Raw genomic sequence first — 13,064 nt, 5'->3', positions numbered from 1 at the left:
CATAAACTAGAACAGCAATTCATATAGACAGGGCTTATAACTTCATGTGTTTCACCTGGTATCAACCACTTGCTCTAATGATTAAGTTAATAAAAATAGTCTTTAAAAACCACTTCACTCCCTCTTACTTCAGTTGGAAAAAGACTTCTATGCTTGTCTGCACTCATCAACGATCTTGTTGATTTTAGAGTAGTTTGAGGGTTTTGCTTTGTATAGTAGGTGGTTTTTTTCTTAATGATATGCATGGACAATTGCTGCTTAGCCTGCTTATTGAACTTAACCAAGGCTTTTTGGACTCCAGGGCAGCTGTGCTTTCTTTGGTCATCTTATTTGATTTACAGTTTAAACCTGAATAATTTTTTTTCTCAGGCACTTGTAATATGTGTGGGTTTTCATTTTTTTTAATCATAGATATTAAGAAGCATACAGCAGAAGAGAACCCAGATAAAATAATTCTAGAGAGAGCTATTGAATCATTAAAGGAAGTGATGACGTAAGTGATACTCGCTCTATGAAGCCTGCTATTTTATATTTGTATCTCTCTTCCTTCTAAATTGCTCTTACCCTGGTATTGCTGTAACTCTAATTACCAAGTAAGTATACATAATTGTATGTGGTCATCAGTCTCCCTTTGGCCACTGTTGTTACTTTGGCATTTGTGCCAAAACTCTTGAAGGAGTTTGTGGTATCGTTTCACAACACTTCTACCTGAACCTTTGCTGTTTCCCTACCTCAGTATGAAGCTGAACTTCCAGAATCCTCTGTTCTGTTCCAACTCCTTCTATGAATTCCCTCTAGAATGGAAGAGAAGTGTCTTGTCTTTGAATCTGCTATAGATATAGCCACTGAAAGGACGTGCTACTGGTAGAAGATTAGTTTCTCTTCCTGTATTAGCTATTCTTGGCACCATATCGTGAGTGAGTTAGATTAAAGTTGAAGCTGTTTAGATTAAGTCTTAGCTCTTTTGACGTGTAGTGTATGTCTCCAGCAATGAGACCTCCTGTATTAATCGGGTAAATGTTTGCCTGATTTTAACAAATTTTAAATTGTAATTCTTGTATTTGCTTCTTGGTGAGCTGCAGTCTTGAGTTGGGGGGATAAAATGCAGACTCTAAAGAACTATACTGGATTGGTCTCTAGTTAATCTTATTGGGCAGGTAAGGGGAATAATATATTAATTGAATGATGTGTCAACCACTGATAATATGACAAGAATATTTTTGAGGTTTGAGGTTTCCTGCATGCTTAGCATATGGTATTTGGATACTTCAGTGAGCAAGTGTTGCTGATTTTTGTATTTTCCAGTGCTGCTGTGTAAAATATAACTCAATGCTTAGCTTAATTTTCATTTATTGTTGCTTGATATTGAAGATAAATATGATGTGCTTCCTTCAGACATATAAATGAAGACAAAAGAAAAACAGAGGCACAAAGGCAGTTCTTTGACGTTGTCTATGAAGTTGATGGCTGTCCAGTAAGTAATTTCTCTGAAGCTGCACACCTGTAAAATGACTGTGCACTTATTTGCTCTCTTTTGCAAAAGCATGGGAAGTTAAAATGCAGTGGTGCTGGTTTAAATGGATTTCCAGTGTTAAGTTGTAATCGAGCAGTAATCCAGCCATTGAACTAAATGCTTAATGAGCTTTTTGCTTCTGTTAGGCCAATCTCTTGTCCTCTCACCGAAGCTTAGTTCAGCGTTTGGAAACCATAGCGCTTGGCGATGACCTCTGTGACAGAGGAGAACAGGTCACACTCTTTCTGTTCAATGATTGCCTAGAGGTAGGTTGACTATGTAAGAACATCTCAAACTGAATTATAAAAGTCATGACACTACTGATGAATAAACAAGTAAAATTTAAAAACTTTGAAGTAGAATTTTAAGTCACAGCTGATAGCTGAACAAATGCTGATGTTGGCTTTCCATTTGCTAATATATAAGCCAACAGAAGTAGCTAGTCAATTCTGTATGGCTGAGAGGTGTTAATATAATCTTCAATGCCTTGCAGATGGAGCAAAATTTTTGGAGGAGCTTAATCTGTTAAGAAATGAATGTTTATCTGAATATCACTTTGAGCAGTATCAATGGTTAAAAAAGTGCTAGGGTCCTTGGCTCAGCAGGATGTTAGTCCTTTTTAAGTTTAGTCATATTTAGTGTTAGTAAATAGTGGGCCTCTGGGGCAGGTTTGTCTGTGCTTAGGCTAAAAAAAAAGACCCACATTAAATAAATGCCTTAGGCTAATACTGTGTTAGGAGAACTAGGAGGGAAAAGTAATTAACTGAGTTTTGGACACTTATGTGGAGAAAATGAGATGGTAAAGGACACTTCATGAAAGTACTTGTAACTGCCTACAGCAATAAAGAACAGTGTCTTTGTGGAAGACCAACTCTAAAATAATCAGAAATTAGTTCTGTCTTAAGCACCACTTGGAGACAAAAACCTATTGTAACTGCTGATGAACTCTTCCTTGAAGTCAAGTTGACTCAGCTTCAGCACTCCTTGTAAAGGAAGGAAAGGAAAATGAAAACGCTTTTAATAGAGAGTCTAGACTTCTCTTGTACAAGATACAAGCAACTGAAGGTGCCTTTCTTGGAAACCAAGTGAAAAAGCTATGTATTAATGTGAAGTAAAATTGGAGTGACCAACCTCTGTTGCAAAACCAACTTGATAGCTGCATACACAAGCAACAGGAAGTGATACTTCTAGGAAAAAAAAACATGGCCTAAGTTGGTTCATGCATATAGATGTTGTCTTTTCTGTTTAAATCTAGACTACCTTGTGGTAGGCTTCAAAGGGCCCTTACTTGTTCTGCAGGGTAGACAGACTTGAGGTCTGTAATACAAAATTATTATTTTTTACAATTTATTTTTGAGGTGAGTGTATTGATGCTAAGTAACAAGTGTTGCTGAGCTGATTGAGGTGTCAACAGTGAGTAGTAAGATAATTGAATTTCTTAAAGATTTATGTGATAGAGTAAATAAAGGAAATACTGTAGAATATTTTTTTTTATAGCAGGGCTTTCTGTAACTTCCTATATGCTGGAAGGTGAAAAAAAATAGGAGAGGAACAAAGCAATGGCAGTAGACTTAACTTTAACCTTTGTTTTCTATTTAACTGCAGATTGCGAGGAAGCGGCATAAAGTTATCGGTGCTTTCAAGAGTCCACATGGCCACACAAGGCCTCCTGCATCTCTTAAGCATGTTGTTCTTATGCCTCTATCCCAGATCAGGAAAGTCCTGGACATCAGGGAGACAGAAGGTTTGTATGTTTAAGTGCTGTAATAGCTAATGAAAACTATGGTTCAGAGTATAAAGGATGAAGGTCTGCTGTCATGGGATAGAAAGCTAAAGTATATTGGTTTGTGTGGTATGTTAGGTATGTGACTAGTATAATCTGCTGCATGAGCTTGAGAATTCCTTGCATTGACACCTTTTGGCTTTTCAAGAATCACTGCAGAATGCTGAATTTGGCAGAACTGTTAGATGGGATTAGCGTAAGCCAACCAAAAGGCAGTGCAAGTTCAACCGAGGAGTACGCTTGACAGCTCTGGATTTACAAAGCGAAACCCAAAAAATCAAACTTCAGTCCAGAGCATTAGACTGACCAGAGACACATGCTGTTGCTGTGAAACCAGATCTTCACCTAACTGGTGACAGTGACACTTGGGAGGAGCTGTGCCCAGCATCTTAAAAGAAGGATTGAGATGACTTGATTCCTGTGGCTGATTTGCCAAACTGAGACTATAGGGGTTTCACAGAAGTAATGCATCACTACAGCAGAACTAATGCTACAATACTGTTCCAGCCTTGATAGTGACTTCTAAAGAAGTCTAGTCAGACTAGTTTCTAGGTCTCTACACTAGAAAGACACATTTGATATTTCACGGTAGGTGTGCACATCAAACCTGTTCTGCTTTTTGTTCTCTGAAGCACCTGAACATAGAAACCCAATAAAAAATAGAAATGGCGAAGAGGGTAGGTAGTAAACGTGATAACTACCTGCATTTATAAAAGGTACTTTAGGATTCCTTTTTTTCTCTGTTGAAAATTCTCTTTATATTATTGCGTAACACTAAAGTTTACTTTGGGACTTGGGCGATGGGAACATATTTTTTAATATTTTCTAACAACTTCAGTATGCAAATCTTGGGAGAAGTTGGCTACTCTCCTTCGTATACACTCTCTTACAGGACTGCTTTTCCATTGCTGTTTTTCTGAATAGGCAATGGGTTTTTCTCTCTCAATTGTGTTCAAAGTGCCTCAACTGTATCTGCTGTAAAGGACTATCAGCAATGGGTTAGTCTTCTGTTATCAAGTGAGCAATCTCTGTCAAGTTTAAACAGTAAAACCTGTGTAACTTGACAATTTTAACATGTCGTGTAGATTGCTGATGTCTTTGTTGCTTTTTCCTGGTTTATGAAATAGGGTAAATGTTGTTTTTTTTTCTTTGTGCTCTGATAAAGAAATGAGCTGTCCAACATTTCATGAGTTAGAGAATGAAATGTATTTACTGTAATATTCAGTAAAAACTGACTACTCTGTAGACTGGTATGCGGATTGAGTAAACTACTGTTGCATGAACAGCTGATTGCAGCCCTTGATGAAAGATGCAGACAGAATTTAGTGCTCTTGCAAGTGATACAACAGCTGTTGTATAAGTAAAAATAAAATCCTTGAACTAAATAGTGTTGTTCCCAACTCTGTCTCTTGGTACATGGAGAGTTACTTCTTTTGAAGCTTTCTCCCCTGAATTACATGAAAAACTATTATTCTTTTTCTTAATATCTTGCCTCTTTTTTTTAAATAAACTGTAGATTGCCATAAAGCTTTCGCTCTAGTTGTGCGACCACCTACAGAACTCGACAACAAGCTACTCAGTTTCCAGATGACAAGTGAAGAGCCTCCTAAAGACGACTGGTTGAAGATGTTGTGTCGGCATGTGGCTAACACTATTTGTAAAGCAGATGCAGTAAGTGCTCTGAAACCATTTTGCTCATTGGAAATATTTCTCTCTTTTTGGCTTGAAGCACAAGAAGCTAAAGAACTTTTTAATAGTGGACATGCTTGAGGTGAAGTAGAGCAGAAAACATTTGTGCCAGCACATCTGCTAGCGAGTGTTTAAAAGGTGGAAAAGGAAACAGCCTGGGAGCTAGCTTCCACAGAAGCTAATAGGTACTTAAAAATCAAGTATCGTGCCCTTCCCCCACCATAAATTACTTATAAATAATTTAAACTCTGCACTGCAGTACTTCAGTAGGGCAGGTCTCAACAGAATTGTCTTAAGCTTATTTCACAGCTTTGTTTCAACTTAGTCTCTAGCATTATGAATCATATGATTCGGTTTAACTCTGTGTTAGGCTGAGTTCTTTGTTTTATGCCTTACTCACATGGTCACCATAATGTAAGAGACGTGAAGCATCTTCCTCCTACAGGCAGAAGTCTACAACATTAAAATAAGGAAATAAAGATGACAAAGTAGTAAAAGAGGCACAGATCTTGCATTTTTCAAAGTTCAGGGTGTGAGCCAGAAAACTACTTGATTGAAGAGTAGGTCCTCTTCAGTTAGGGCAAGATACTTTCACTTAGGGTTTAATTATGTGAGGCTGTATGCATATCAGTCGCCCAAATTTGCTGAAAATACGTGCAGTGTGTATAGCTGAAACAGCTTGCATTTAAGCTAAGAATGTCTTATGTTCTGCATTGTAATCTTACTGTATGCTGTTCAGTTGTCTGTTTTTTAAAGACAGTTTTTTGGAGAGGTAACTAAGGAATCAAAATAGCATCTTAGTTTTATTTTGTTTGGCTCGTCATCTAGGGAATTATGAGTAAGAAACTTGGCTTTGTGCTTTTCCTTCGGAGTAGGAAAAGTACTGATTCAGAGTGTTAGTTTACTTTAATGTCTGTCGCCTATCTTCAGTCTCTTGGTTGTGTGACATGTAACTCAAACGGATGGAAAAATGTTGGGTTTTTTAATATAAATTAAATCTTTGTGCAAAAAAAAAAAAGCATCATTCCCTCTTGCCCCAGGATGTTCAGAATCATATGCTGACAAATTGTAACCTAATATGCTAAATCCCACGAGTTTTAACTTCTGTAACTACTGCTTTGTACCAGCTATATAATACTTTTCTTGCTGACTTAAATGTCAAACTGAACTTCAATTTAAGTATGCTTGCTGCCCCTTTTCCTGGTTTTAAACACTTCTGTAGCATCACATGAGGATGAGATAGTTCAGTTTGCCACGTGGTGGCAGTAAAAGCTTTAACTGCTGCTAGGAATAGCCATACTGCTTGCTGCCTGGCGTCCTTGTGATTTTTTTTTTTGAAAATTTTTTTACATAAACTCTTTTCTCAAAATAAAACCCTAGAACAACAGCAAAAAATCCCCAGCAACTTCCCACTTCTGTGTGCCCCTTCCACCCCCCAAGTTATGTAAGTAGCAAGTGAGAGATTGCTTTGCATATGCTAGAGTTTTAAGAATGAGATATGAAAAAGAAAAACCCAAACATTGTGTCTATTCTGAAACATCTGTTGGGCTTAAGCTGAAAAGTTTAGTTTTAATCTTTGGCAGCTGGAGCTATCAAACTTTTACTTCAGAAGAGTGCTAGGTTTGTTAGTGAGGCAAAGAGGTGTATATATATGTTGTGAAACTCCTCGTGTATGATTCAGAACCTTTACATTGGTCAACCCTGAACTTGAAACAGAATCAAGCAAACCAAATGCAAAACTACCAATGAACTGGTTTCGTGAACGGATTGCACTAGCAATTAATCTCATGAAATGACATAAAAATAAATAGCTGCTTAACTGGCGGAATATAGCAATTAAAAGCTCTGAATCTTGCCTGTTGAACTGGAGAATGCCATTTTCACAAGTGCTGATGTTTGACCATTAAGACTATTTTTGTCTATAGGAAAATCTCATTTATACTGCTGATCCTGATTCAGTTGAAGTAAATACTAAGGATATGGACAGTACTTTAAGCAGAGCCTCCAGGGCAATAAAGAAAACATCTAAAAAGGTAAGATACTACAAAGATAGTGCTTTTAAGTGTTTCTGGTGTTTTGTAGTACTTACAGTACTGACAGAAAAAACTTAATCTGAACTAAAGCTCTTAAAGTAAAAGCTCCTTAAAGAATGAAGGTGGGGAGTGTTTGTTTTTGACTGAGTACTTTTGGAGTATCTGTGTATAGACTTAAGTATTATGGTCATAAGAACTGAGAACAACTGAAAGGAGGGGGCCTGACTTTGCAGAACCCAAGGAATGTGGGAAAGCCTAGTCAACCAGACCTTATTTTGACTTCCCTGAATCTCTACCTTCCCTCCTAGCCCCCCATGTTTTCTTCATATTTGGACAGAGTGAGAAGAACCAAGGTGATGGGGAGCCTTAAAAGTCAGGTCACCTCATGGGTGTGTTTGCTTAGCTGGTTTTGATACAGCCATATTAACAGTTGATACATGTCCTACAGCTGTTCAAATCTAACTGGTGGCTTATATTGTAGAGTTACTACAGCCTGATTTTTGTCATTGTGTAACTACTTGTCAAACTCCTCAGGTGACAAGAGCATTTTCTTTCTCAAAAACACCAAAGAGAGCTCTTCGAAGGGCTTTAATGTCACATAGTGCAACAGAAGGAAGAAGTTCCATTTCAGCTAATGACAGTTGTATAGGCAGCCGCCTGACTAGTACATCTTCATTAGCGGTAAGTGATTTGGCTGTGCAGGCCAAATAAGTAACCTTTTTAAGATTGGTTATTACTCTATACATAGATGTGTTATTTTCTGAGCAAAGATTGTTTAATGAAAAGGCTTACTTGCTGAAAATGCAAAAATCTGCTGTATGTACTGGAATCTAGGACTTGCCTTGTACAATTAAGTTGGAGGACAACCCCTCTGCCCTCTTTTGCCAGAGATGGAATATGTATCCTGTTCTGAGAGAGTGAGAAACTTCCAGTGCATTTGCTTCATGCTTTTGATTTTGGACAATGCATATGCAAATATGGTGTACAAACCCGAATAGTATGGTAAAATCAGTGAGCTGATAGATTTAGAAGGAAAATTAGAGAAATACAGGTGCTGCAGTCTGTTTTTAAAAAGGCAAGGGAGTAATCTCCTTATGTGTTTAAGAAAACTTGGGAAATAATAAATCTCTGCGTACTGCAACTCTTCTGCTATGCAGCCTTCTTTTGCTATGTTAGGTCAAACTCAGTTTTCTAGTACACTCTAGTAAAGCTGACTGAATTTGGAGGAATTTTTTTCATCATTCTCACTTTTATTCTATTGTTTAACTAAAACTATGTGCTGAGCAAACATCTACTTTTTAAGTCTGTGGTTTTTAGGACAGAAGGACAAGAACAGGATTTCCTGTGTATCTTTCTGCTATTGCCTCATATGTCTGTACCTTAATATAGAGATAATTCAGTAGGTTTGAGTGGCCATTAAATTGTAAAACAGAGATATTACCCTGCTCTCCCATCTGAGACAGGCCTGAGAAATTTGAATTAGTAAGTGAGGAAGTATCGCGGTGGACTCCCTTGCTTTAGAGGAAATAAAAATCTACCAGTGTGGCTAAATTCCAGTGCTTTGTAAAGATTTTTTTCTTTCGGTTATGATTGCTCCAACAACGGTTTTAGAATTCTAATATTATCTCTTCCTTTTGATACCGCACTGAATCTCAATTCTCAGGAAAATGCAAGTCATGCGCCTTTCTCTGTGTGCCTATACCATACAAAAATATTTTTCCATAAAACAATAGGAACTTATGGTAGTAAAAAGTATTTTCCTATTTCAAATTCCTCCTGTACTTCTTGGACTGTAGCAAGCTGCAGCTCGGCAGCAGATCATATGTTGTGTGATGTCATGTGTTTTTGGTTTTGCTTTTTTTTTTAACAAATCCCATGCACCACTGAACTTGCATAAAGCTTTTTTGGTTGAATCGTAAGGCTGAGGGGAAAAGAGGTTTGTATTCCAGCTGTCAAGCTGGGATACCAGTGCATCTCCTGAGTAGGAAACTAAAGCTGCAGGAAACCTGTCTGAGTCCATTGACTCTGTCAAAGCCATTTTTCAGATGTATAGTTTTATTTAAATAAAATCCTGCACTGTCCTTATGTGGGAATTTTTTGGTGTAGAAAAACTATAGAGTAAAAATACTAGTAAAGCTTGGATGCCTGAATTTTTTCTTGCTTGGACTAACTCTTGAACCCCTTCCTACTTATAGAATGCTTGTTCATCTTCTACATGCAGCCTAAATGGATCTGTCAAATGTGGTGTTAATGTTCATCGCTCCAATTCTGTTGATTGGAGCTTGCAAAATTCCAAGCTTCGACCTGTGCTGTGTCTTGGCTCTCCAAATATTGATCTTTCAAGTGTGGTAGAAGAAAAAATGTCTTCCAACTTAGAAAGCTTAAATGGTCATGCCTTGGACAGGTCATCTCCTATGCGTATTACTACCACTGCTTATGGTGATGCTGGAGATAATAACCAGTGTGGTGCTGAAAAGTCCCGTATGTCACATACTAACACCCATCTTACATGAAGTGAGCGAAAAATCTTAATTCTTCTAAACCAAGACAACATGGTACAACCATATAAAACCCTAGGATCCACAAAGCTTTAAATGGTGTTGGGTTTTTATTTGACTTGTCCTAATGCACGGGGTTGGAGTTAATACTTGCATGTGGTCTAGTTGTATTTCTCATTCTGGGTGCCAAGTTTAATTCTTTTACAAATCCTTTTAACTTCATTTTTCCCTGAACTTTTTTCTTACTTCATTTCTAAACAATGGAATTACTGCTTGTTTCAGTTCAGTTGTCTGAGTGGCAATGTACCTCACTAGCCAGAGTTTGAGGAGTTTAACTTGGTTGCAAGGAAATTTTTGAGCAGCTTGTTTTACCTGTGTTTTTAGGTTTTCTTGTTCCCTTACTTGTAAATAGAAAAAATATCTCCTATAAAGTACTTTAGAATCTGGTAAGAGCTGCTTTATAAAGAGGAATATAGGATTTAATTTTAAAGTATTGCCAATGACTGCAAATGGAACGCATGCCATAAGTAGGCATTAGTTTGTAGTGAGGTGGTATATCCTTACCCGCTCAAAATATCCTTCTTGAAATGATTCCTCAAGCATGCAGGTGCAGCAAGCTGCCTGACTACCAGGGTCTGTCTATACACTGAAAAGCTTGCCTGTGCTATAAAGAGCAAGAGAAGGTCACTTGAGAAGGTATCTTGAGGTCTAATGTAAAATGAATATAAAATCTCAGCTGATCCTGAGAGGTTAACTTTTAGTACTATATAGTGATGTGCTGGTTTTACTGTAATTTGAAGTCCCAGGAGCAGCCTGTTCTCTTGACACTGGAAAAGTCAGGTTTTGACCCAGTTTGTGCCCATCCAGGCACAGCTAAAGCAAGCTTTGACAAGTCATTGGTATGCCTATTGCCTTCTGTAGCCAAGAAGGCATGTGTTCAGCATCTAATTTGGGGCTCAAAGCTGGTAAGAATACAAAGTGTTATGATCAGAGGGGAGCTCTGTTTTTCAGAGATTATTGTAACAGATTTTGCCTTCAATTTGGAAGGAGATAATTATTGCATGAAGTGTGGTGCAAGATATATGCTAATACTTGGTTAACAACTACTCTTCAAAAACATGTTCTTGCATTCTGTATCTCTCAAGGTTGGTAAAAAGGAAAATCTTTCTTGCACGTTTTTTTAAAATGTATGCATTTACACATTTTGGTGATGTTTAACTTTGCTGTTCAAAATCTAGAAACGATGAATCACTACTTTCAAAAGCTGCTAATCTTTACCTTCTGTACTGTTACATTCCTTATACTGCGTGTCAAGGTTGAGAAGCAACTATTGCACTGTTTTCACTGGCTAATAAATTATTAAATAATAAAATATTTTTATTTTTTACTTCCCCAACAGGGTATTCCTTCTCCTTCCTTGGTCAGTCTTCCCTTGGCCTTTGAAAAAAGGAGTCATACATTAAGTCGATCAACAACCCACTTGATATGAAGCAGGTTGAAAATAAATTCTGTATGTGACTGACAAGCAGCTGGCTGTTCAAATGACCTGTTACTGACATTAATGGTACCTTAGTCATTAGCACTTAGCCATGATTAGTGAAATGTTAGATAACACTAAGTTAATCACAAGAGGTTTTTAGTTGTATTGAAGCAGATCAGCTAATCACTGGAATAAGTAATTCAGTCTTCATTCAAGACACAGTATCAACTTCATCAATTGGCAGAGCACTAATGTTTGAAATGTTGATTTATTAAATGGAGATGCATTATGAAGTTACTGACCTTTGAAGTATGACAGTTAACCTGTTGTACAAACAGGTAAACAACTGTATAATTGTTGATAAAGAAATATAATTGAGTTTCTGTGATTGTGATCTTTCCAGCCTTACTGTAACAGTACTGTTACATGGATTTATTTGAACAGTAAGTTTAAAGTCTAGAACTAGCTTTGACAACCAAAAATGGTAATTGTATTCTTTGAATTTCTTAGAAGTGGAAGTCTGAGGAAAATAATTATGCTTCCTTTTCGTAGGGAGCGTACCTCATGCTTTCCACATACTTTGTTAAAGAATCATTATCTAATGTTTGGGATTATTAGTGTGATATGGGAACTTCAGAGCCTGATTTTGGTATGTCAAATTTCCAGTGTAGTACTCCTAAGGCTTTTAGCTGGCTTTCTCATGTGCTTGCATCTTCATTCAAAAGTGTATATTCTCATCTTTCATTTCCTCTGAACAGTCAATATGATGCAATGCTGTCTCAGGAACTATCTCAATATGTATATTTCTGCATTTCATTAACGGTTTAATGGTCTGTCAGCTTTAGCAGGAGTTCTTAACTTCTGGTTTCTTTTTAACTGCCAGTGTCTTGTTCTATGTCTATTTATTAGTGATGCTTCTGATTATGTCAGACTTAAGTGTTTTTTATGTCTTTTTGCCTGTCCAAGCAATGTAAATAAACTGTTTAAAATACCACTGCTTATGGCTTTGCTAAACATGCTCCTATGAGATTCTACTTTGTGAAAAGACAGTGTTTGTGTTGGGCTACAGCCTACAACTGTACTTTGCTTAGCTGTATAGCTAATCTTAATAAAGTATACAAGTTGGTAGTCCTGAATCTGCTGGAACTCAACAACTCAAGACTTCCTGCACCCCCTGCCCTTAATATATTCACCATTTTCCCTTCTTCCCCTGGGTGTATGTATCTATGGGGTTTTTTGTCCTTATCCATTCAAAATAAACATGTGATAACTATGCACTGACACTGGAGTAACACAGTAGCTTCAGGAAAGAAACTATTCAATAAATACTATGCTAAAACATCAGTGACAGGTTTTGTTGGTGGTTTGGGTTTTTTTTGTTATTTTTGGAGGGGAATCTTCAGCCTGCTCAACTCCATGCAAACCTCTCATACTATCAACCTATCATTGCTCATCTTTAATTTCTGAATTATTTGTATCTCAAGTTCACTTGCACTGAAAACCAATTGAACCTGCAGCGCTAACTTTCTTGCCTGATCTTGTTGTTACTGCTCCTGTGTGACTGTTGCTAAATGAATGGAAAATGATTGTTCATTTATTGTGTGTAACTTTCTAGGGGAGAAACTACTTTGCTCTTGAAGGAGAAGACAAATGAGTAAGACTATACTTGCCTCCAGAGAGACTATACCCCCTCCTGCATTCTGGATGCATTATTATCTTAACCAGTTATGTCAAGTTACAGCAGGAGCTGCCTCTTTTTATGACACTCCCCAAAAAAAAGCAACAGGTGTGCTGTTAAAAAAAAGAAAAAAAAAAAGAAAATCTTATGTTAGGACTAAGAAAAATGGCATCTTGATCTCCTTGTCATTAAGTGAGGTGATTTAAAATATACACAGTGTCTGTTACTTTGTCTACTCCTCTTTGACTGTACTCCAAGGTGTTGTACTCTTGCACAGTTAACTCAAGGTATGCTTGAGTCCTAAATTGCTGAGAGGATATGCTACCACTGTGTATCTGAGGCTTGTACTGAAACCCTTTACTGCTTTTTGGATATTGACTGGCGAGAGGA

The 13,064-nt window shown here is 37.3% G+C and overlaps 1 protein-coding gene across 2 annotated transcripts in view; it reads left to right on the top strand.

Annotated features, from left to right (window-relative positions):
• Window positions 1-12,327, top strand: part of ECT2 (epithelial cell transforming 2) — a 30,111-nt gene extending 17,784 nt beyond the window's left edge. The window contains exons 17-24 of one of the 2 annotated variants that reach the window (XM_069864633.1): window positions 412-493; window positions 1,396-1,474; window positions 1,660-1,779; window positions 3,119-3,257; window positions 4,813-4,967; window positions 6,911-7,018; window positions 7,553-7,699; window positions 10,916-12,327. In XM_069864633.1, the coding sequence (XP_069720734.1) occupies window positions 412-493; window positions 1,396-1,474; window positions 1,660-1,779; window positions 3,119-3,257; window positions 4,813-4,967; window positions 6,911-7,018; window positions 7,553-7,699; window positions 10,916-11,005 (920 nt within the window). In that variant the 3' untranslated portion in view covers window positions 11,006-12,327. Of the gene's footprint in view, window positions 1-411; window positions 494-1,395; window positions 1,475-1,659; window positions 1,780-3,118; window positions 3,258-4,812; window positions 4,968-6,910; window positions 7,019-7,552; window positions 7,700-9,213; window positions 9,703-10,915 lie in introns of those variants that run through there. The other variant, XM_069864632.1, reaches the window with a different exon arrangement.
• The last annotated feature ends 737 nt before the right edge of the window (window positions 12,328-13,064 follow it).

Source organism: Phaenicophaeus curvirostris, chromosome 10 (assembly GCF_032191515.1).
Source record: "Phaenicophaeus curvirostris isolate KB17595 chromosome 10, BPBGC_Pcur_1.0, whole genome shotgun sequence".
Lineage (NCBI taxonomy): Eukaryota > Metazoa > Chordata > Aves > Cuculiformes > Cuculidae > Phaenicophaeus > Phaenicophaeus curvirostris.
This window is presented reverse-complemented; position numbering and strand designations above follow the sequence as displayed.